The 23,471-nt window shown below is 42.3% G+C and overlaps 2 protein-coding genes across 9 annotated transcripts in view; both read right to left on the bottom strand.

Annotated features, from left to right (window-relative positions):
• Positions 1-8,344, bottom strand: part of TXNDC11 (thioredoxin domain containing 11) — a 33,878-nt gene extending 25,534 nt beyond the window's left edge. The window contains exons 1-5 of one of the 5 annotated variants that reach the window (XM_062611840.1): positions 8,091-8,337; positions 3,596-3,670; positions 3,097-3,313; positions 2,293-2,390; positions 184-313 (exon numbers count right to left, since the gene is read on the bottom strand). In XM_062611840.1, the coding sequence (XP_062467824.1) occupies positions 184-313; positions 2,293-2,390; positions 3,097-3,313; positions 3,596-3,670; positions 8,091-8,236 (666 nt within the window). In that variant the 5' untranslated portion in view covers positions 8,237-8,337. Of the gene's footprint in view, positions 1-183; positions 314-2,292; positions 2,391-3,096; positions 3,314-3,595; positions 3,671-7,749; positions 7,769-8,090 lie in introns of those variants that run through there. The other 4 variants (XM_062611845.1, XM_062611841.1, XM_062611842.1 and 1 more) reach the window with 4 other exon arrangements.
• Positions 8,345-8,734: 390 nt separating this feature from the next.
• The window catches only part of ZC3H7A (zinc finger CCCH-type containing 7A), a 34,805-nt gene continuing 20,068 nt past the window's right edge, over positions 8,735-23,471 (bottom strand). For 2 of the 4 annotated variants that reach the window (XM_062611839.1, XM_062611838.1), the window contains 8 exons: positions 22,415-22,596; positions 15,276-15,352; positions 14,626-14,759; positions 14,169-14,274; positions 13,547-13,655; positions 12,525-12,658; positions 12,010-12,173; positions 8,735-10,728 (listed from right to left, as the gene is read on the bottom strand). In XM_062611839.1, coding sequence (XP_062467823.1) covers positions 10,539-10,728; positions 12,010-12,173; positions 12,525-12,658; positions 13,547-13,655; positions 14,169-14,274; positions 14,626-14,759; positions 15,276-15,352; positions 22,415-22,596 — 1,096 coding nt within the window. In that variant the 3' untranslated portion in view covers positions 8,735-10,538. Of the gene's footprint in view, positions 10,729-12,009; positions 12,174-12,524; positions 12,675-13,546; positions 13,656-14,168; positions 14,275-14,625; positions 14,760-15,275; positions 15,353-22,414; positions 22,597-23,471 lie in introns of those variants that run through there. The other 2 variants (XR_009963458.1, XR_009963457.1) reach the window with 2 other exon arrangements.

Below are 23,471 nucleotides of genomic sequence, written 5' to 3' on the forward strand. Positions count from 1 at the left end.
TATACAGGGAACGAACATTATGAATTTGTCATTTCATATTTTCATGATTTTAACAGACTTACAGGGCACTTATTTCAGGATCCTGGAAATAAACTAGTACTTTGGAGCAGATCAAATTAACTGTGAAACAAGTCAAACTCTTTCTGAACCACAGTGGTAAAGCTAGAGAAGAGAGACAAGTACCTCATAATTTGAGAGGAAATCTAGTAATTTTGATCGAGACGAGATGTAGAGTAGTGGTGTCATCACCCGGCGAACAAACTTTTCAATATAAACAGCACTCATTGGGCCTTTGTATTCAATTGGTCCAAAACTAGTACCAAAAAAAATAATAAATCATTAAGACTTAAATTAACAATAGAGTCAGTCCCTCCTGGGGGTGGCAGAGATAGGAGTTACACGGACAGCATGCTCAGCCTCTAGGAAATTGATCTCTGTGTTAATTAACAGTGGCTTCTGTAGCTAATAAGACGGGTTGTGTTACCAAGCTTGAAGTACAGAGCAGACACTGCAGTGACTCTAATGCAGTGTCTATGATTAGGTGCAGTGTGTTGGTGGGGATGAATAGATGGAGACCACCTCTCAGTCCCATTGCAGAAGTTGGTAAAATGCAAGTATAAATCATATAGGTACCTTTCTGCTTTATCCAAAGTAAATACATGTGACTTAAAAATACAGATCTGAAAAATGTCACTATTTTCCCTTGATTCTTTTTTAAATCTTAGAAAGTTCAAACAATATCAACCTGAAAAGGTGCAATATTTTTTACACAGATTTTTACAAGTAGCACTCAATAAAACAGGGACAAATCCAGTCACACTGCTGATGAACAGACCCAACAAGTCTACAGTTTCTGCCCTAGCCATCTGACAAAACAGCTCACACCACATTAGGTAGTGCAAAACAGAAGGCTAGCTGGGCTTTGGGGCTACGATTTCCAGAGCTTCTGCCTCATCCCCTTGAAATCCTGCATCTATTATCATTAGGCTGAACAAAGCATCACAGTCCAAAATGAAATCAAACACAGAAAGTGTGAAGAATTAGGCCACTCCTACTGAAGAATGTAATGTGATGCATTTTTAAATATAGTTTATATCTACAGACACACTGCAAAACTATTAAACTCACAGTGAGATTCCTGTATTCAGATGCTTTGAAATGGTCTTCTACAGCTCACTAGATTATTCTACATCCTACACTTGGCTTATTACCAATCTTTGTTTTAACAGCAACATGCACTGCTTCACCATGTCACATGTCCAGCATGCAACATTCAAGGTTTAATATCTCAGGCATGACGGGTCAATTGCCCTTTGGGGGTTTTATGGAGTACCAATATGAATTTACATCTCATCTTGTTGCAACTCTGTTTAAGGTTACTGATAATACCCAAGTGCTCCATCTATCATGGTGTTATTTCAAGATCAAGTAAGTTTAAGTCAATGTGCATCCAAGTGGGATTGCTGGGATTTCTTATTACAGTTTGAATTATGCCAGTGCCATCTGTGCCTATTCCAAGTTGAGCTGACAAAGATCAGGATTGTTCCTCCTCAATACATAAATCCCCTCCAAAAAACCAAAATCAGCCTCTGTAATGGAAGAGAGCTGCAGTTCAAGACTAAAATGTACAAGAATAAAGTACAAGAATAAAATCCAAGTGATAAACTACACAGCATCCAGCTCTTTTGTACCTAAGGTTAGAAAGTGCTTCCTTACCTTCTGCTCCACAGAGGAAAAAAAAACCCCAAAACATACAAATACTAAAAGAAACAAAAGTGACATTATATAAAATTTTATACAATGATATCTCGACATCTGGAGCATAAAAAAGTGAGTGTGAAGTTCAAATTTAAAAGAAAGTCTTTGATACATAGTGCCACTTAAATACACACTTAAATTCCACTAACTTAAATAGTCCTTAAGTACATACTTTATTGCTGTCACAAACTGGGACAAGTTGATATAATCCATCTACAGAGCAAGCAGACAACTGAAATTAATATAAAAGTCTGAACTGTTTACTTTTCATGGAAGGCAAAACTTCCAGGAGATGCACAGGCAAAAGAAAATTCCCTTAAAATGAAGAATTGTGCAGCATGTCATTTAACTGACATTTACAGCCCTTCTTGATACCCAAGTAGCATACAGGACGAGCTTCACCCAGAATCTCCTCCTCTACAACTATTTACTATAGCCATAAATATAACATTTTTTAAAATGCAGTACTTTACGCAATACCTCTGTTTCTCAAAAGAACAATAAAAACCCCAGACTGGACTTATGAAACCTTACCTCTGATGGTACAAGTGTATCACAGGAAAATAAAAGAAATGCTTCTGCTTCCTGCATTTCCCCTGGTTCCACCAGCAATTTACAGCCACAAACAGCACCTACAAAGCAGGTAAAAATTCAGAGCTAACAAAGTACATTACTGTGTCCTTCTTCATATAACATGTATTTTTTCCAACCCATTCCACCATGCTATTTTCAGTGTTTTTTCAACTCACTATTCCATGTCTGTTCCCCTTCACTCTCAGACAGAAGATTTTGTTTGTCATTTTGGAACAGAAATCCTTCTGGTCACTTTTCTGTCTAGTTTTTAAGATTCTTAATCAAAATTCTTCAGATTTACTAACCCATAATCCATATTCATTACATTTTCTGCAGAGTGGAGCATGACAAGCAGAAGTTTCTGACAGCAGTGCCTGTGAAGTGTTCACAGGTAACTAACCTCTAGAAAGCAGTGCTATGGCTGCAATCTTAGACAATTACTAGGGTCTCCAAGGATCCTGGAACTGGAAGTAAACTTGCAATTGCCATCTGAAGGCAGGTGAATAAATCTGGGAACACTTTACAAGAACAAACTTCTAGAGTTTCCCATTCAGGAGTAGAAATAACAGACAAACAAGAAGGAAACACAGGCTGCTTCCATTTATTCTAACACTCTATATGTTAAATTAAAACAAAGCCAATTGGCTGAGTCACCCTAAAATGTAAGTATTTAAGTCCTACTGGTTCTCATGGGATGCCAGAAATTAGCATCATCTTGGAGATGAAAAAGGTCATGTTTAAGATTCGTAGCTTCCCTGGAGTTACCTGGTCTGACAGTCTGCTGGCCACATGTTCTATTTCTTCTCTTGCTGCAATGGACTGGCCACACCATGGCGCATAGAAGAAATACAGCGCAATTTCTGAATCCTGACGAAGGTGATCTGCATAGTCTAACTGTCCCCGAAAAAGATCAATGACTTGAGATCTTGTGGAGAAAAAATTCACTGGAAGTTTTGCTGGCATCGTTACATCTTTTGCTCGGCTGCAGGCAAGAAATTGAGTGGTTACTGAGACTGTACAGCAGGAGTTAAAAAAGTGTGCCCAAAGCCCTAATTTTTAATCTTAGCAAAGGTCATGCAATGACAAAATTTAGAAATTGATGTGATTATCTGACAATTATCTGCGTTAGTTTCATTACATACCATAAGAATCTAAAGATCACCCTTGACAAGCTTTAGAAAGTCACACTGGAATTCCATGCACTCTGTTTATGGGTAAGTTAGCTCACGCTCTTACTGCTGGTTGCTATAGAGCATAAAATTACCAGGAAGAGTGCTTTCTTTGGATTTCTTCCCTGGCCTCATCCACTTTTAACACTTGTACTTTGGGTAACAGCACCCTGATAAAAGAAGATACGCTGGTCATAAAGTTTTGTGATGTGATGTTTACATAAACAGAAACTATTACCCTCTCTTACACTTTGTGTTAAAGTATTTTATATTTATTTTTTATTGCATTAGGTAAAAACATGTAAATGTGTCGTGGTTTATTTTACTTATGAGAGCAGGGACGGCAAGCTGTTCAGGGCACATTTTCTCTTTAATGTAAGGATAGTATCAACAAATAGGAGTCTTGATTTAAAGAGATTGTGACAGGTTAATTTTCTTAAGAGAAATTTGTTTAACCAGCGATACCAAGTACATAAACCAAATACTCAGGAAACCATTTTCTAGCAAATCAGCAATCAAACAATCCAGAACCCCACATTTCCAAGGTGTTTGGAAGTTGTTATGGTACAAATTGCCTTAAGTACAAGTTAATGATCATATCTGCTTTTTATTCTCCGAATTCCAAAATTTTCCACTAGCTTTATTTACACCAAAGCAAGTCAGGTGATAGAACTGGACTGCACCACTGTAATGCTCTAGTTTGCAATGGTTGCTTATCTGACAGGGGATTTTATGAAACACTGTGCATTCCTTTACCTTGTAAAACAAAAAACTAATGCAAAAAATCCTTTGACCTGATATTTGATCCTTCTTAGGTTACAATTTTAAAATAATGATAAAAATTATTGAGCCCCAAACACTATCAAACGCATATGTTAAGCAACCTCCTAACAACACTGACATTTTCAAACTTCAAAATCATTTTTAAACCTTTGTTTTTACAATACAGACTTACAAAACTCTCATTTCCATGTAATAAAGCATACACTTATAGCTCAACATTTAAGAATTACTCCCAAGACATTTTCTAAAAGTTACAGAAATTCTCAACTCATCCATAAAAGACTATTTGCTTCAAAGTCCAGAATTCTGAAAATATTAACTGGTTCCTCATGTTTGCAATTCAATAAATCCACTATTCACAAAATTATATTTTCACACAGATGGCCAAAAATCTCATTTTCTTCCATCAATTTGTAGCTTTGCTCCTTCCCTTCTCCCCCCTCTGTCAGCAACTCAGCACCTCCTTCCCCAACCCTTAGGTTCTCTTGTCACCTCACAACCAACTGCTCTGGTTCCCTCCTATTCCTGCACCCTGTGCTTGTCCAAACTGCCCACTTTTTCCTGTGGTTTCTAATTGCCAGCTGGACAGGCCCCAACACTGGTGCGCAACAGCTCTAACTCACAGGTCAGCACACACACCCATCAGCTGCAGAAAGTGAAACATGGCAGCGCAGTGTTGGTCTCACACTAATGCATACTTCTGCGGAGACATTAACTAAAATGTCTCTTCCTTAATGAAAAGGGACAACCTAAATGCGTTTAAAACCTCTGCTTCCTGCACTGAATTAAAGTGAAAGCTGTAAATTGGTCATTACAGTGTAAGTCTTGAAAATTAGATATGAAATTGGCTCTAAATTTCAAGAAGGTATAACCAGATTGTGAGGATGGAATGGCACGGACCCAGAGGTAGAGTGCAAGCTGGATCATTTATTGCAAAGGTTACACGATATTTATATGCTTCCAAGCAATTAGCTAAGCACATCTGTGTTTGCCTTGTGGTTACATCAGGTGAAAGGTCTATCTGATTTTCTTATCAACATCCTCTTTCCAGTTCCAATATCCTTGTTCCTTGCCAGTTCCAACATCTTCCAAGTACCAGTCAGGGACAGGTCACTCTTAATTGCCTGCTTGAGTTCCTCCTTCCCATGGTCTCTGACAGTTTCAATACATTCCAACCCCCACACCAGATCAACAGAAGGCCCATAACATGAATGGGTCAGGAACTACATGGCTACCTTCAAATATGAAAAAGAGCTCCAGTAGTTATTAAAAACCAAAACACAATAAATCAATAGCTACCTTAATAGCTTCTTAAGCCGATTTCCGCAGTAGTGAATACCACATATAACTCTGTAATACCAAATACTTTACACAATGCCTAGGTTTGCAAAGAGAGTAGTACCCTGAACCCCTAAAAATTGAAAAAGTATAAACTGAGTATTACATCATAAATGATTATACAAAGATAATAATTCTGTACTGTTTATTAAAACATTGATCGTGTTGTTAATGTGCTGCACAGAGCCTATAAAAGGCTCATTTCCACTGAACAACCGGGTAATAAAGGAAAACATATGCAAGTTCAGGTAGGATCAGTCCCTTTGAATGCAAGGCCCTTAGAGTGCCATTGCCTCGAGAGACGTTTGTGTAATGCCACAAACAATTCAGGTTCTAAACCACAGGCTTTTCATAACAGTACACATTAGGCTTCATTTGGCTATTTCTTGAGCCACTATAAACCTTCAACACCTCAAACTCCACTAACAGATTGCCTTGTAGTAAAGCAATTTTCCCTTTCCATACTTTTTACCCATCAGGCTCAAAAGTTACACATTGTAAGCAAAGTGGTAGTAACTGGACTCTGGCACCAAGACTTGCTTGCAAATTGCACTGATGTGTGGTAAGAAATCATGTACTGTAGTCACAGTGTACATATGCAATTAACCATCCTCCAAATTTCTATACTTGAATTTTCTATGTTTCTGACAGCAACAGAAGAGGGGTTATTTTTCTGATATATTTCTCTATTTAACTAAATTGGCTGAAAAGGCAAACCCCTTTAATCAAACATCCTGTAAAGAGTACAGGGTGTCAAGAAGCACACACCACGCACATTCCATTTGTGAGGTTTCAAACACAGCAGTAAAACGAAAGGAGCATGAAGGTTTTAAGTAAAGGACAGCAGGAAGAAAACAGAAGCTTCAATGTAAGCATGGGAAAGAAAAATAAAAACTTTAGTAAAAATAAAATGGGAGGTGATCAACTCTACACCATACATTCAGTAATATAGCAAGAGATTTATACTTTCATCTACATGGTCACTGTGAGAGACAGACTGCTGTAGAGAAGGCTGCATGGAGATCTCAACAGCAACCTCCCAATATGTGAAGGGGGTCTACAAGGATGCCAGAGAAGGACTCCTCGTCAGGGACTGTAGCAATAGGCCAAAACAGGATGGGTGTAAACTGAAACAAGGAAAATTCTGATTAGCTATAAGGAAGAAGTTCTTCCCTGTGAAGGTGCTGAGGCACTGGCACATGTCAGCCAAGAAGCTGTGGCCTGGCAGTGTTCAAGGCCAGGCTGGATGGGGTTTGGGTGACACAGTCTAGTGTGATGCATAACTGCCCATGGCAGGGGGTCTGAACTAGATGATTTTAAGGTCCTTTCCAGCCCTAACTATCCCACGATTCTATGAACAGAGAGGCACTGCTGCCCACAGAGCAACTTCACCAGACTTAAAATTCAAGTAACAGATCCTCTGTGGACAGGTGAGACAAGGCAGCGTTAGTACTTTTCAGAAGCATTACCTGTGAATCAAGTGTTTCTCAAAACGAAAATGCCCCAGATTCTGCAGAACAGAGAAGTGATCGGATCCTTGTAGCCATCTCCCACCCCTCAAATTAAACCCCAAATGCAGTAAACGTTCTCACATTAACACAGCGCGACTTGAAACACGTAATGGTGACCTTGACCTAAAACCCATCTGGAACATTCAGATCCCAGTTCAGGCTCCAGGAACGTGCTGCCCCTTGCAGTACACGCACGTGCCCGCCATCCATGGCTAACCCTGCCTGTGCTCCAGCTACATACCCTGCCAGGCTCTGCTCGGGGCTGGTTGTTGTCAGCAAACAGCAACCACAAGGCTTCCGCAATGAACAAAGCGGCAGCTCTCAAGAGTGGCACCAAGATATTAAACGGGGAAAAAAACCCAAACAAACAACAACAAATCACCTTTCTGTCTGAAGCAGGTGCCAGTAACGGGGTGTTGGCACTGACAAGCAACACTTCCCCTCACTTGGTACCCCCACACCGACCCAGCCGTCTGAGTGCTGACGGGTTTCAACCCTTTGCTTTCTCAGTCCTTCTGAGGTACAGACGAGGTACGAGTAATTCGCCGGAGAGGAGGACAAACACCTTCCTCCACAACGCACCCCTCCCTCGGGTGCCTGTGCGCCCGCGTACCTACCGCCACACCCCGACACCCCGCTGAGGCAGACGTGTCCCGACAACGCCGCCGCTTCCCCCCCACACCGCGCACGAACGCGGGGAGCGGGGCCTGTTCCGGCCCTACACGGGTCTCCGGGCCCCGCGCCCCCCACGACAGGCTCACGGCCGCCGTTGCTATGGGGACCGCCTGTCAGTCACCCACCGCGGAGCGGCCGTGCGCGCCCGACACAGCCCGACCACAGAGCGCTGGGGCGACCGCCGCTAGACCCGGATCGAGGTTCCGGGGCCGGACCCCCGCGGGCAGCTCTGCCCCAAGCCTCGGCACACGCACACCCCTTGCCCCCACCCCGCCACCGTTACCTGCAGGTGACTTTGAGGGCGACAAGGAAAGCGCAGCCCAGCAGGATGGCGGCGCCGCAAAGCAGCTCGGGTCGCCGCGCCATCTGGGCAGCACGAGGCCGCAGCCGCGGGGCAGCCGCGGGGCCAGAGTCGCCACATAACGACATCGGAGCGGCCGAGGCGGGGAGGGGTGCGGGCCGCCGGCCGCTCCCGCTCGCACACGTCTCCCTACCGCCCGCCTGTCAGCCGCGCCGGGGAGGGGCCCTCCGCCGGCGAACCCGCCGCCGCCACGTCGCACCGCCCCGAGCAGGCGCACGGGCGGCCGGGCAAGGCCGGGGCAGCGGGGGGGGGCAGGCGCGCCGACCGCGGCGGCTGACGGGACCCCTCGGGGCAGCGGAGGCAGAGCGGGGCTCACTGGCGGTGCTGGGAGCACCGTGAGGTCGGTGGTCCTCACTTGCGCCCCGGCCTCGGGAAAACCGTGCTAAGAATGCCTTCGACGGCCCCCTCCTGTGTGTGCAGGGCAGTTACAATCCCCGTCCCCGGGATCAGTGAGGGGGAAGTAATTCCCCAGTAACTCCTCCGTTCCTGCGAGGCGCGAGCCCCCAGTCCCGGCAGCTGTCCCCGACAGCCCCACACCAGAGTCATTAAAGATCTCACACCGTTCGTACGGAACAAGGATTTCATGTTTAGTTTTGTCTAGAATTATTTCGAGTAATTTACAGAGCACTTACATTAAACAATGAAAGCATAAAATTGAGAAAACAATTCAGAAAGGCACACGATACAATCAGGTTTTGTCACAGCAATAACTGTCCATAATACTCTATTTCAAGCTCAGTTCATTACAAACAATGTAAAAAACTAGCACTGCAGCAGGTGGTATTTCAAGCACCAAGCTACGCCTGTATGCACACTGTACATCATATTCAAATGGCCTTCAGCCTTGCTGGGAAGGAACAGTTCTCCCTCACTCTGGCTGAAGTGTAAGGTGGTGTTCTGTAACTGTTGTGCTTTTACTTTGTGAAGTGAAAGGCACAGGGCCTCCAGGCTCATCTTCTGCATGGGTATTATCACTGAACTTTGGTTCAACACTTTTTACATACACACTATGTGGCCAATGACTACATTCAAACTACTGAAGTCATTCTTAAAGCTCTTCTAATGACATAAGGTCAAGCCAATAACAGAAAAAATACTATTAAGAGAGAGAAGTATGGGGAAAATAAGAAAACTAGCTTCAGCTACTTTGAATGCCTAAATAAAGCTCGTTTTGGGGGAAAAAGAAAATTAAAAAGGACATTAAGTGACCGCACAAAGCAAGCTGAAAGCACAATCTGCAGCGAAGTCAAAACACGACAGAAGCTCTGGCTACTCTAAAGCCAAAGGGCTTATCAGGCTAAAAGCACCTAAGCCCATGGATGGTTTCCCTTTGCTGTGGGCTGCAGGAAATGCCATCTGAAGTCCCATCCACCTTGCAGCTGAGGTGGGGGTGCTTCATGCCCAAGTCAAAAGACTAAAAACATGTCCCAGCTCCAAAATGGTGTCTCTACTTCACAAGTGAGCTGGCTATTCTTGCTACTTAGTGATGCAATGAGCTAATGACAATACAGAAGACTGCAAATGAGAAGCTAGAGATACAAATACCAACTTAGTATAAATTTTTAGCTACAGGCGCTCAAGCTTTTGCTAAAAATGAAATAATGGTTTGTTTTTACAAAATCTCAGTCCTGAGAGGCTACATGCACAAAACAGCTTTGTGTAAAGTTCTCTTTATTACAGGCAACATTAGTCCATACAATAGTACACAATACTGACATACAAGTGTAATCTTTCAAAATCATCAATTTAAACAGCAAAGACCAAGAAACAGAATTTTAACTACTTCATTTTTTTTTCTTTCCAAGATCCTTTTTCAGTAAATTATATTGAAACATACAAATAGAGAAAAAATACCCATTCAACATATACTGTAGTTAAATGGTTATTTTGTGTAAAATCTTTAATAAGAAAAATCCTTTTTAGCAACCTACATATAGATAAGTAGCAAACTTTGTTTTAAACAAATCCTCTCCATTAAAAGATCTGAAGAATTTTCATCCATCTTCTTAGCCCGTAACACTCTGTTTTGCAATACCTTAATACCTTGAAGTTTTTCAACTGAAGGACTGATACTAGGGGGCTTCCTAGATTATAACTTCTCTTCCCCCCTTCTATTTCCTAACTTTCTGTCCAACAGAAAGTGAGTAAGCGCGTAATACTTCAGATTTTTATTTAATCACCACTCTGTTTCATGAGAGCACAGACAGGTCTGCTCAATCCCCCTAAATCTACTATATTTTGCTGTTCAGGAGGAACAAGATATGCCAATAAAAGCAGAAAACCTGCAGCTTATCTGTCACATGCTTTTTATTATTGTCAAATTTTCTGGTTTATGCTTCCAGCTGATAACATGTATGTGTCACCTCAGTATTAGTTTAAATCTTTAAACAAAAAACTATATTTTCCAAAGTCATTATCACTGGGAGCAATCAAGTGATCTTTCCTTGCTTTGCTGAGCTTCATTCTTAAAACTTGTCGTCGTTCTTCCCACTCATGGAGTTCAGCATTTCCATGGGCAAATTTACAGTTGTTTCCTTCAGTACAAGTACCAGCCATATATCTGTTAAGACAGATTTCAAACAGTGTTTTCACAGAATCATCACAATGGCTATTGCAACTAGGTATTTTCTTCTGTTCATGCTTCTCAAATATACTACAACATTAAGGATAAAAATAAAATACTAGAAGAGAATTTACTTTTTAAGTAAGACAATACTAACTTGTATTACATTTTTCTCTCCCAGCTGTCAAGTATTTATAGAGGACAAGAGATGGCTCTCTCCTTTCTGTTCTTCATGTTCCTACTTTACTAAGTCATTTAATGTGTGGTGCCTGGTAATTTAACCTGATGAAATTAAAAGTAAATGAATACATTATCGTTTAACTCATTAAACTAAAGCACTACTATTGTTGAAAAAAATCCAACTAATTCATTACCCTTTGTTAACTAAATTTGGATTTTAAGTACTCAGTATGACTTAAGATTTTATCCTAGTATTTTTGTTCTAAGCATGCCAGTTTGTATTTGCTTTATGTTAAGTGTACATGAGGTCTGTTAGTGCTCAAAACATCAATACTTTAGGATGTTACTTAAAAATTTAGTAAAGGGGGCATGTAGGCTTCCACACAAAGGCTGCAAACAAAAAATAACTTGCTTTATATCCTGTGTAATTTCCCAAGATTTCTAAAGCATTCAAAATCTTTGAAACAGAGTAAGAAAGGTATCCGTATCAGCAAATTGAATCTTTAATGCCAGAATGCAGATTCTAAAGTTCTCAGCCTTCAAAAAGACACCAGCAGTGGAAAGAACTTTCAACATATTTGTGACTGCAGTCAGGTAAACAGGCTGCACTGAAGAATTAAAGGGACCAGCAAAACATACAACCACTACTGGGGAAAACCAGTAGGTCTTGGAAGTTCTCTTCCACATATTCATAAATGACTTTAGTAACAAATAAACAAATCTGCTTTGACGCTAACATTTTTACTTGCCTTACAGCTCCAATATCATGTCCAGCTAGGTACTGTTCTTGTGTTCGACAGGGAATTAACATGCAGATGCTTAAGTAAACTTGTAATAATACCAACAATATTTCACACAGCTGCAATAACCTAGCTTAACATCACAAAAACATTAATTTGCTTCCACAATTGGGCACATTCTCACTCACACAGTTCTAAAAGCATGTGTTAAAATGCTGTAAATTACTTAATTTCTTGTTCAAAGATTTATGCAAAGCAAGAAAGACTAGAAGCATCTGTCAAAATGAATAACCACCTTAATTATTGACACTACAAACTGTCATTTTTCAGCATTTTTGACATCTTAAAAGCCACATACCTATCACAAATGCTAAAATTTCCAGTTGGAAAGCGATACTGCCAGCAGTTTTGATCGTCTTCGGTGTGGAAAACCTTCTCTTTATGCTTTTCAGAAGAAATGTGACCCTGCCATTGCTTCTCACTATTACAGTTCTTCCCACACATCCAACAGTGAAAATCCACCTGATTTACAGTGAATTTGAAAACAAAACATTGAGAATTCAATACTGTAAGCACAGAACTGCCCCTAACACATTTTGGATGTTTGCTTTATGTTGGCCTGTAAATTGTTGTTAACCTAACAGATGTAATTCTTTAAACAATCACCTTAAGTTTATGATCGCTACTGGCTTTAGAGGATTCAGAAGTGCTTTACAGTGTCAGTTAAAAGTTTGCAATTAGCATAGCTACCTATTAGCTAAGGAAACACTAAGAAAATAAGGATAACAATGCATGTTACTGATTGGGGGGGATGTGACACTGCAACAAAAACCCCACATGTTTGAATTTAGAATTATACCTATGATTACTTACTGTAACTTCAGCATAGTCAGTCGGCATGTGAATTTGCTTCCCATTCTCTTTGTTTGCCTGAGCAGCTGTATCATCTCCCTTTTCTGGTTTTTGACTTTTTAGCCATATGTCATACAACTGCTCCAAGTCTTGAACTAATGAGAGCAGAAGCTAAAATAAGTAATTAGCAATTGAGGCAAGAGTTTGAGAATACTAGATAAATGAGTGAGTTTGCAAGCATAATTCAGTCCCCACCTGTTGTAAGAATCAAAAAGGAAGGACATAATGTAGACAGTTACACAGTGTAGAGGTAAGACCTTAGAGAAGTATCAGTCTCTGGCTACTTACCAAGACCCATTGTGCCTATCTAGGGGAAAGTAAGATGTTGCACACTTTTGAACAGGCACCCGAAGTACAGGTAACAACTGTGCCACTGGGTAATAACTGTTGCTGTGTAGTGATACCTGAATTTTAAAATACTAATATAAAGTGTACTACAGCTTTTGGCAAATTTAGTCTGCTTTCTTGTAGACCACGGTAATATAATTTATGTCATATATTACTTCCAACTTTTTGCTTTATGTCCCCAGTAATTTGATTTAATTCAATAATGTGAATAGTAAATTACAGTGAGTGCACTGGGGTGGAGGCGGAATTCTTCTGCTAATAGCTTGCCCCCACGTTATCAGCAGAATCCTAGTGTGTGCACATGGCAATACAGAGTATAAACACCAAACAATATTGCAGCATGGATCAATATACTGTTTCTAAGACATCTAAAAAAACAATTATACAAACTGTTGTTAAAAACCACAAAAGCAACAAATATATAATGTAGCTTTTTTTATTTAATACTGGTTTTGAATACCTAGTCTGGGTCTATTCAAATTAACCACACCCACCTCCCCCCCTCCCCAAAAAGGCACCTGCAAGGCTTACTACAAAAGGCAGTGAAAGAAAGTGGATTAAAAAGTAAGTGAGGAACAAGAATGAAAAGTAGAACAATTAGATTTACAAGGTTTAAGATTCACTCTTCTACTTACTGCTGTTCTCCTTCATATAGGTCCACATCTCTCTCTCCTCAGGACTGTGAGCAAATGAGCAGTTTCCATCGTACTGGCATTTCTTGCCCGAAGTAATATGATTGCACAACTGTAATGTGAATTAAAAAATATATCCTTCTGAATATAAAATAAAACAGATGATAGTAAAAAATGGGGGTTGGGGGGGAATTCAGTCTTGGCTAGTATTTTCCTTCCCAATCAGCCATTTATATCACATGAAAAATAAAATCATATTTACTTTATAAAAACCTCATATATTGTAGTTAGAAAAATCAAACTGCTGGAAGCAAGCACCATGACTGCTTTTTGCCTCCTACCAGATTACCAGTCTACAGATATGTTTAAGCTATTTCTGAAATATTTTCTGGAAATAGTCAGAACTTAAAACTTCCACAGGGAAGGTACTTCAGTAATAACAGTGAGATCAGTGCTTTTCTAAGGCTGAAACTCTGTATAAACACTATAAACATACTCCCACCAACTATAAACAAATTCCCAAACAATGGAAATATCTGCAGAGCTGAGGAAACCAGCCCAACAACTAGTATTTTCCAGTTAGCCTATTTTCTGAACTAAAACGTTAAGTTTTAGATTAACATACATCAAATTGCAGAGGCACTTGTTTCCTTGCCGGAAGAGGACGAATGGTCATCCACTTTTTACGTTCATTAGACATTACTAGCACCACACGGCGATCTTTGGTCCATCTAAAAACCAGAAAATACTATTAAAAAATATATAATGTGTACACAGAAGCAGAACCATGAAAGCCCAGAAAGGCTTTTTTATAACGCTTTTTTCTTAATTTAGCTGAATTCTGCTGAAACTTTACCACAATTGCGTACATGATAATTAAAAAACCCAACACAAAAAATCCCCAACCAGCCACCAAAGTGTTCCTTATTGCCAATTATTAATACACAACAACAAGACGACAGTGTTCTGCTTCAATATATTTTTTAAATTCCTCATATGACTCTTTCCCAAGCAGTAACAAGGTCTCCCAATAGAGGTTTTAACTGGCTGATATAACACTTTCACTGTGCCTTCTTACTTACGGGTGTCTTGCCTTTGCACTACAATACTTTCTGTTTCTGTCTGGCTCATTAACTTGACCATTTCTCCAGCACTGACCACAAACAAACTTCATTTTCAAATTAAGTGATCCATATTTCATTTGGTTCCCAAGGATCTTAAGTCAAAAAAATAACAACAACAATAAAAGGTACTTTGTATCTGCAAAGAAATGCATACATAATTACGAATTACGCCCTACAATAAGTTTACAACACATCTGGAAGCAGATGTTACACTGTAATAGTTCAGCCTGTAATTTCAAACTAGACATTTCTTAACAAATGCCTTTTTATTTAACTTATTTCTGATTTCAAAACCCAGAAGTTGTGACAATATATACAAACTAAACATATAAAATTCCTACATTTTGAAAAGATAATTCATTGCCCTATGGCAGCTGACTTTAAAATTGTATTTATGTTCTGCCTAAGATAGAATAAGCAAAGCAAAGATTTGCACAGAAGCAAAGCAGCATTCTAGAGTAAATGGAGTGAGCCAAAGAAAGCCTATAGATTATTTGAAGAGAGCATTAAAAAAGTAACTTCTAAGTAAGATACATTATACACAGATACAGAAAAAGAACAATCACCAAATTCACTGTAGAATTAGCTTAATGGAAAACCAAAAATACCTGTGATCCATGTGCACTAGCTTCCATGTTCTGCCAGTACTTCTTTGATTCTTGAACAATAGTATCATGTGAAATATCTGTAAAGGAAGAAGAAAAGTTCTTGAGCACTTACGACTGTTGTAGCATTGCAGGCATGCTCGAACTGGAATATTTCTGAAGCTCCAAAGCTTTTATCTATTTTTCTTTTTATATATTGTATACATATACAAACACTCACTTGTGGGTATAGATATACATCATACACACACATATGGGCCTTCAAAACAGAAATACTGTATATGTCATCACATGAAAAGCAAACAGAAACTTTTTTTGAATTACATATTGCTTAAATAAGGTCCATCTTTTAGTATTTATTTAAACATAAAGTACTAAACGTGTAAAGTCACTCAGAAAAACTACCCAAAAGGCAAGCTGACAGACACTGGATCACCCCTGCCTTATTTACAAAGACTGTAAACAAGTCCCGTTAATTAGGTTTTGCTTCAGAAGAAAACCACAAAACATTCTTATAAATATTTTGACTAAGGTTCCTATAGCAGCTATACAGTGTTCACACATACTGTAATTCCACACAAATACAGACTGTCATCTATGTTTTGATTTGAGGAACAGTAAAACAATTCTTTCCTGAGGTAGCATTCCTTTATTTCCCGCACCTTACGTTCAGAACAGGAACCTCATTCAAAGAGTAGAGGGACTTTGGCAAAGCATGAGGGCAGCATGAACATATCATAAAATACAAAATATGCCTTCTGTGGCAAACCAGGTTTCTTGGAGACCTCAACCCTTACTTCCAAATAGAAGTTACAGTGTTAATGATTTGCTATCCTTGACTTTGTAGGGGCAGCTGGTGAGAAAATAACTGTTTTACTTTCACATAGAAACTTCTAAAGACTCTTGCAAGGAGAGATAGAACAGAAAAATTGCAAAGAAACAGTTCTCTTGTCTCTATTTGACTTTCTGCCTCCAAAATTTTCAGGTCAGCATGACATCTCATGTCAGTATACCTATACAAGAATCTAGATAGAAAGCTGAAGCAACAAGGAACCTCTTCTTCAAAGAGCGGTGTCCTGGGCTCAGCAGTAAGAGTCATTTTTTCCTCCTTCTTAGTAGCTGGTGCAGTGATTTGTTTTTGACTTTCAGCCTGGGAACAGCACTGGTAACACCAATGTTTTTAGTTACTGCTCAAATGTTTACTCTGACCAAGAACTTTGTGAGCCTCATGCTCTGCCAGGGAGGAGGGGAAGCTGGGAGGAAGCAGAGACAGGACACCTGACCCAAACTAGCCAAAGAGGTATTCCATACCACAGCACATCCAGGATGTAACTGAGAGTTACCTGGAAGGGCAGCTCGTTTCAGCGGGTGTTATCGTATTCTCTTCCCTTGTTATTTCCTTTATCATTGTTATTATTGGTGGCAGCAGTAGTGATTTGTGTTATACCTTAGTTACTGGACTGTTCTTATCTAACCCGTGGGAATTACATTCTTTTGATTCTCCTCCCCATCCTTCCGGGGGGGGGGGGGTGAGAAGGGAAGAAAGAGGAAGGGGGGGAGTGACTGAACAAGCTGCATGGCTGGGTTTAAACCACAACAGTTCTTTTTGGCACCCAACATTGGGGACGAGGGGTTAAGATAATGACAGATCTGAAGGGAGTGTGTCTAATCGTATCTGTGATAAGAATTCATTGCTTCAGATTAATAGTCACTCATCATTGGCTCTCAAAGTTGTTTCTATTGATCTCACAGTTTCAGAATGCTGTACCTTACTTAGAGCCCCTATTTGCTGTATTAGTGTTTTTCAAGTGTGGGGCTTGGGCTAAGGTTCTTGTCTCACTGTGCTTTACGGCAATGACTTGTAATACGGGGGGGCTCCAGCAGCAGGGCGGGACGGACGTGGCCGTGGACTTGTACCTGGCCGTCCGGCTGCTCTTCACCGGCCTGGCCCTGGCCCTCGCCCTCGCCTCTGTCTTCGTGAGGCTGCGGGGAGCCGAGGGGGAGCGGCCCCGAGAACCGGCGGCTGCCAAAGAGGCCCGGGAGAGCGGCCCCAAGGACCAAGCGGCGGCGGGAGCGGGACGGGAGGCCGGGAGGGTGCAGCTGCCGGTGGAGGAGGTTGGGGCAGTCGAGGAGTGGAAGGAGGCAGCTGCTGAGCAGCGGGAGGAGGCAGCGGAGGAGCCGAGCCCCGCAACGGCCGGGAGCATCCCCTGCCAGCCACCCACCGAGCTCCACGAGCTCGAGCCCCAGGAGGATGCAGGAGACCACGCAGCACTTCCCAGCAAGGCAGAGGAGGAGGAGCTGGCCTCAGAAAACAGAAGCTGGTGGTGGGAGAGCCTCCAAGCACAGCAGCTGCGCCAGCCCCAGTGACAAGTACAGCAGCAGCATCTGAGAGTTCTGAAGGTTTTGAATTGCCTTTGGGTACCCTTGGGACCTGCCTGCTGATTGTGATGGGGATCAGCATGTTGGCACACACACAGTGTGTTCTACCCACGGCCACTTTGTCTGATCTGAAAAGTTAAGCACACTCAAGTTTGGGACTTGTCTAGGGTTAGACAATGATACAGGAGGACCAGGAGATTTTCCCCAAGGCTGGACAGCCATGAGTGGCAGGGTGGGTGGGACAGTATGGGCAAGTATCTAGTCCACTGGGACCCTCTAGTGCTTTGGAAGCATCAGAGATGGAAGGCAGCTGTATGGAGTCCCCAGCGACAAGCTGCAGAAACTGCTGAAGGGGAAAGTGAATTATCTTGAGCCTGGTGGGCCCATGGCAGTTCACAGATGCAACATAGAGATGGACTCATGATCGAGGGGTGGACTTAACAATGGACACTATTGCCCAGGTTATTCACAAGTGTGAACACTGCACACAGCCTCTCCTGCCTCAAAAGACTGTTACAAGAGATGGAACCTCACATCATGGACCAGATGGACTCAGCAGCTTTATAGGGACTGGTCCATGCACTAAGATAAGAGTGCACTGAGATAAGAGTGATGGTATATTGAAAATGTGGGATCTGAGCACGACATGAATGGTATGGAATAAGGGGTGGATGTTCTGTCCAGGGACAGATGACGAGCGAGTTGAGTCTGTGGGTGAGAATTAAGGGGCAGGCTGGCAGGGGCGATACTGTTGTGGTGTCTGTTACAGACCACCAGATCAGGGTGAGGAAGTTGACGAGGCCTTCTACAGGCAGCTGAGAGCGGCCTCACAGTCACAGGCCGTGGTCGTCGTGGGGGATTTTAACTTCCCTGATGTTTGCTGGAAGGACCACTCAGCAACCCAGCCGCAGTCCAGGAGGTTCCTCCAGTGTATGGATGATAACTTCCTCCTGCAAACGGTGGATGAGCAAACCAGGAGAGGAGCGCTGCTGGATCTCATCCTCACTAACAAGGAGGATCTGGTCGAAGCAGGAAGGTTGAGGGCTGCCTTGGTTGCAGCGACCACGAGATGGTGGAATTCAGGATCTTGTGTGGTAGGACTAGTAGAATAGCAGGTAGAATTGCAACCGTGGACTTTAGCAGGGCAAACTTTGGCCTTTTCAAGCAATTGCTAGGGGAAATCCCATGGGCAAGGCTGCTTGAAGGTAAAGGGGCCCAAGATAGTTGGTTGGCATTCAAGGACTGCTTTTTCCGAGCTCAAGATCGGAGCATCCCAACACGCAGGAAGTCAAGGAAGAGGGCCAGGAGACCTGCGTGGCTAAATAGGGAATTGCTGGGTATGCTCAAGTGGAAGAGGAGAGTTTACAGGTCATGGAAGGAGGGGCTGGCCACTTGGGAGGAATATATAAGGCTGCTGCTAGAGGATGTAGGAAGGCAGCTAGGAGGACTAAGGCCTCCTTAGAATTAAACCTGGCGAGAAGGGTCAAGGACAGCAAAAAGAGCTTTTTCAAATACATGGCAGATAAAACTAACACCAGAGGCAATGTAGGCCCACTGATGAACGGGATGGGTGCCCTGGTGACAGAAGATACAGAGATGGCAGAGTTACTGAATGCCTTCTTTGTCTCTGTCTACTCTGCTGCAGGCAGTCCTGAGGAGCCCTGTACCCCTGAGACCTTAGATGAAGTCAGGTCGACGGAGCAGTTTGCCTTAGTCGATGAGGAATGGGTTAGAGACCAGTTGAGCAATCTGGACATCCATAAATCCATGGGTCCAGATGGGATGCACCTGCGGGTGCTGAGGGAACTGGCGGAAGTCATTGCTAGACCACTCGCCATCATCTTTACCAAGTCTTGGGAAACAGGAGAGGTGCCTGAGGACTGGAGGAAAGCAAATGTCACTCCAGTCTTCAAAAAGGGCAAGAAGGAGGACCTGGGTAACTATAGACCGGTCAGCCTCACCTCCATCCCTGGGAAAGTGATGGAACACCTTATCCCTAGTGCCATCTTAAAGCATATCAAGGATAAGAGGGTTATGAGGGGCAGTCAACATGGCTTCACCAAGTGGAAATCATGTTTGACCAATCTCTTAGCCTTTTATGAGGAAATAACACGGTGGATGGATGATGGCAGAGCAGTGGATGTGGTCTACCTTCACTTCAGCAAAGCATTTGACACAGTCTCCCACAGCATCCTCACAGCTAAATTGAGGAAGTGTGGTCTGGATGATCAGGCAGTGAGGTGGACTGTGACCTGGCTGAAGGAGAGAAGCCAGAGAGTTGTAGTCTATGGGGCTGAGTCTAGTTGGAGGCCTGTAACTAGTGGAGTGCCTCAAGGGTCAGTACTGGGACCAGTATTATTTAATATATTCATCAACGATTTAGATGAGGGAATTGAGTGTACTATCAGCAAGTTTGCTGATGACACTAAGCTGGGAGGAGTGGCTGACACGCCAGAAGGCTGTGCTGCCATCCAGCGAGACCTGGACAGGCTGGAGAGTTGGGCAGGGAATAACTGGATGAAATATAACAAGGGAAAGTGTCGAGTCCTGCATCTGGGCAGGAACAACCCCAGGTTCCAGTATAGGTTCGGGAACGACCTGTTAGAGAGCAGCGTAGGGGAGAGGGACCTGGGGGTCCTAGTGGACGACAGGATGACCATGAGCCAACACTGTGCCCGTGTGGCCAAGAAGGCCAATGGCATCCTGGGTTGTATCAGAAGGGGGGTGGTTAGTAGATCGACAGAGGTCCTCCTTCCCCTCTATTCTGCCCTGGTGAGACCGCATCTGGAATGTTGTGTCCAGTTCTGGGCCCCTCAGTTCAAGAAGGACAGGGACCTGCTGGAGAGAGTCCAGCGCAGGGCAACTAAGATGATTAAGGGAGTGGAGCATCTCCCTTATGAGGAAAGACTGAGGGAGCTGGGTCTCTATAGTTTGGAGAAGAGGAGACTGAGGGGTGACCTTATTAGTGTCTATAAATATATAAAGGGGGAGTGTCACGAGGATGGAGCCAGGCTCCACTCAGTGGCAAACAATGATAGGACAAGGGGTAATGGGTACAAACTGGAACACAAGAGGTTCCACTTAAACTTGAGAAGAAACTTCTTCTCAGTGAGGGTGACGGAACACTGGAACAGGCTGCCCAGGGAGGTTGTGGAGTCTCCTTCCCTGGAGACATTCAAAACCCGCCTGGACACATTCCTGTGTAACATTATCTAGGTGTTCCTGCTCTGGCAGGGGGATTGGACTAGATGATCTTTCGAGGTCCCTTCCAATCTCTAGCATACTGTGACACTGTGATACTGTAATGTCCTGGGTTCAGCAGTAGCAGTCAATTTTTCTCCCTTTTAGTAGCTGGTGCAGTGCTGTGTTTTTGACTTTTGGCCTGAGAACAGCACTGATAACACCAATGTTTTTAGTTACTGCTTAAATGTTTACCCGACCAAGGACTTTGTGAGCCTCATGCTCTGCCAGGGAGGAGGGGAAGCCGTGAGGAAGCAGAGACAGGACACCTGACCCAAACTAGCCAAAGAGATATTCCATACCACAGCACGTCATGCCCGGGATGTAACTGAGTTACCCGGAAGGGTACTCACTGCTTGGTCGGGCTCATTTCGGTGGGTGGTATCGTATTCTCTCCCCTTGTTATTTCCCTTATCATTATTATTATTGGTGGCAGCAGCAGTGGTTTGTGTCATACCTTAGTTACTGAACTGTTCTTATCTCAACCCGTGGGAGTTACAGTCTTTCAATTCTCCTCCCCATCCCTCTGGGATCGGGGTGGGGGGAGGAGGAAGGGAAGAAAGAGGAAGGGGGGGAGTGGGTGAACGAGCTGCATGGCTGGGTTTAAACCACGCCAAGGGAACAAGTGAGGATAAATCTCAGACATAAAGGGGCAAAAATGCCAGAAAGGCTGTTAACACACTGGAATTGCCAAGTTTCCCCTTTTCCTCCATGTACCACAATGATCCAACGTGACTGCTTAATATGCAAAGTACTGCTGTCATACAGAGCAAGACAGGAAGAATGAGCAACTACTACATGGTAAAAATCACTTCCTGTTAACAGTTCAACTGCTTGGAACTCCTGACCAAATAATGGACTGTGAGAGACATACTGTTCAAAAGATGTCAGCTAGAAACAAAGTAGTAAAATTTGTTATCCTCAAAGAAGCCAACAAAAAAAAAGTGAGATCAACAAAAAGCAGCCTAAATGTCCTGTGTAAGCAAGAACAGAAAAACAAGTTTTATCAACACATACAGACAGACGAGCAAACTGGAAGGATTTCTTTTCTGGCTCACTATGTTAAGAATATCAGAATGGCACTAAGCTGAAAGAAAGGTTTAACTGCAGAAAAATTTGATCTTTTACTGGGGGATGAAGGGAAACAATGGCATAAGTAAAATATTTCAAGCTGGAAAAAAAATTTGATCAAGATCTTCCAAACTTAGAAGGTTTAAAAATAAAACCAATTCTAGTTTGACTTGGATTTAAATCTGCTCAAGGCTCCTAGTGGTATTTCAAGAAAAAAATGTGATCACAATGAGCAGTTCTGACATTTTTTACTCTCAAAAACTTGCTAATTTTGACTAGCTAGTAGCCTGCTCAAAACTTTTTATCTTATCTACATTACTGTTTATTGACTATGATTCCAGCATATTGTAAGTGAATGCACTGGGCCTGGGTTGCTGATTTCAGAAAGGGGTTGAGACAAGGAAGAAGTGGCATTTCAGTGAAGAGTAAAGTGAGCATTTTACCAAACATACCTGTTTCCTTTTGCATTATCCAGACTTTAAGCTCTACCAGGCTGTGAGCATAAAAGCATTTATCCTCTCGTAAGCAGCCATAATGGACCTCATGTCTGCACAGGTCAAGCTGACATCGAACTTGAAAAGGGCGGATTTTGGAATATTTCACCATAGTTTCACGCAGACTGTGGACAAGGCACCTGTTTTGGAAACAGTTCCCAGAAGGAAGGAGCATCTAATTATTTATTTCTAGGCTGAGTAAACCAGCATCACAAAACAGTACTCTTGTAAAATCTAGAAGTCTCTCTTCTGCAAAGCATTACTGAACTGCATCACTGGTTTCCAAGAGGGAAAGTGTATCATGTCCACTTTCAAGTGCATATCCTGAGCTACTTACAAAAAGCAAGTACTTATTCGTTTGTAGAGCACCATTAGAGAAAGAGCTGATGCATCACAGTAGCAGCCTAGCTCTTACAGCTGTAGTGTTTCCTCAATGTAGGGAAGTAGAAGACAAATAAAGGATTAAAAATGCTCCCACTTACATTTCCATCATATAAAAATGTAAGTCTATTAATTCTCCAAAACTTAATTAACACCACTGTCACTATGCCACTTTGCTAACTTTCACAGAATAATTATAAACACTTTTCTTACACTATTCTTTATCAACTGGGTTTATAAAGCCTACAGTCTATTTCAGACACTGCAATTAAGGCAAACCTGTTCTTAACCAGCTGAGTTAAAACTACAGCAAAATAAGCAAAACAGACTGAACAAAGAGCAAACTTATGAATTCCTCCTGTATTAACTTACCATGACATATCTGTGTGTGACATCACACATCAATGCTCACTAGATAGAAAAGCTATTAACAAACTGACACCAAAACAAATAAGATTCAAACATGAGGGTGGATACCACTATTTTTGAATGCGTTGATAAAGAAATAGTTCACTTTCAGTTTAGTTACATGAGACAATCCTTGTTCAGCAAGTTTGTCTTCGCAATACCACCAAATCGTAACAGTTAACAAGGAAGAGAAGCTAATCAACAGGTTAAGAAGTGAAAATCGGTA

Source organism: Pezoporus occidentalis, unplaced genomic scaffold (genome assembly GCF_034315485.1).
Source record: "Pezoporus occidentalis ecotype Australia unplaced genomic scaffold, CSIRO_AGI_Poc_V1 ctg158, whole genome shotgun sequence".
In the NCBI taxonomy this organism is placed as follows: Eukaryota; Metazoa; Chordata; class Aves; order Psittaciformes; family Psittacidae; genus Pezoporus; species Pezoporus occidentalis.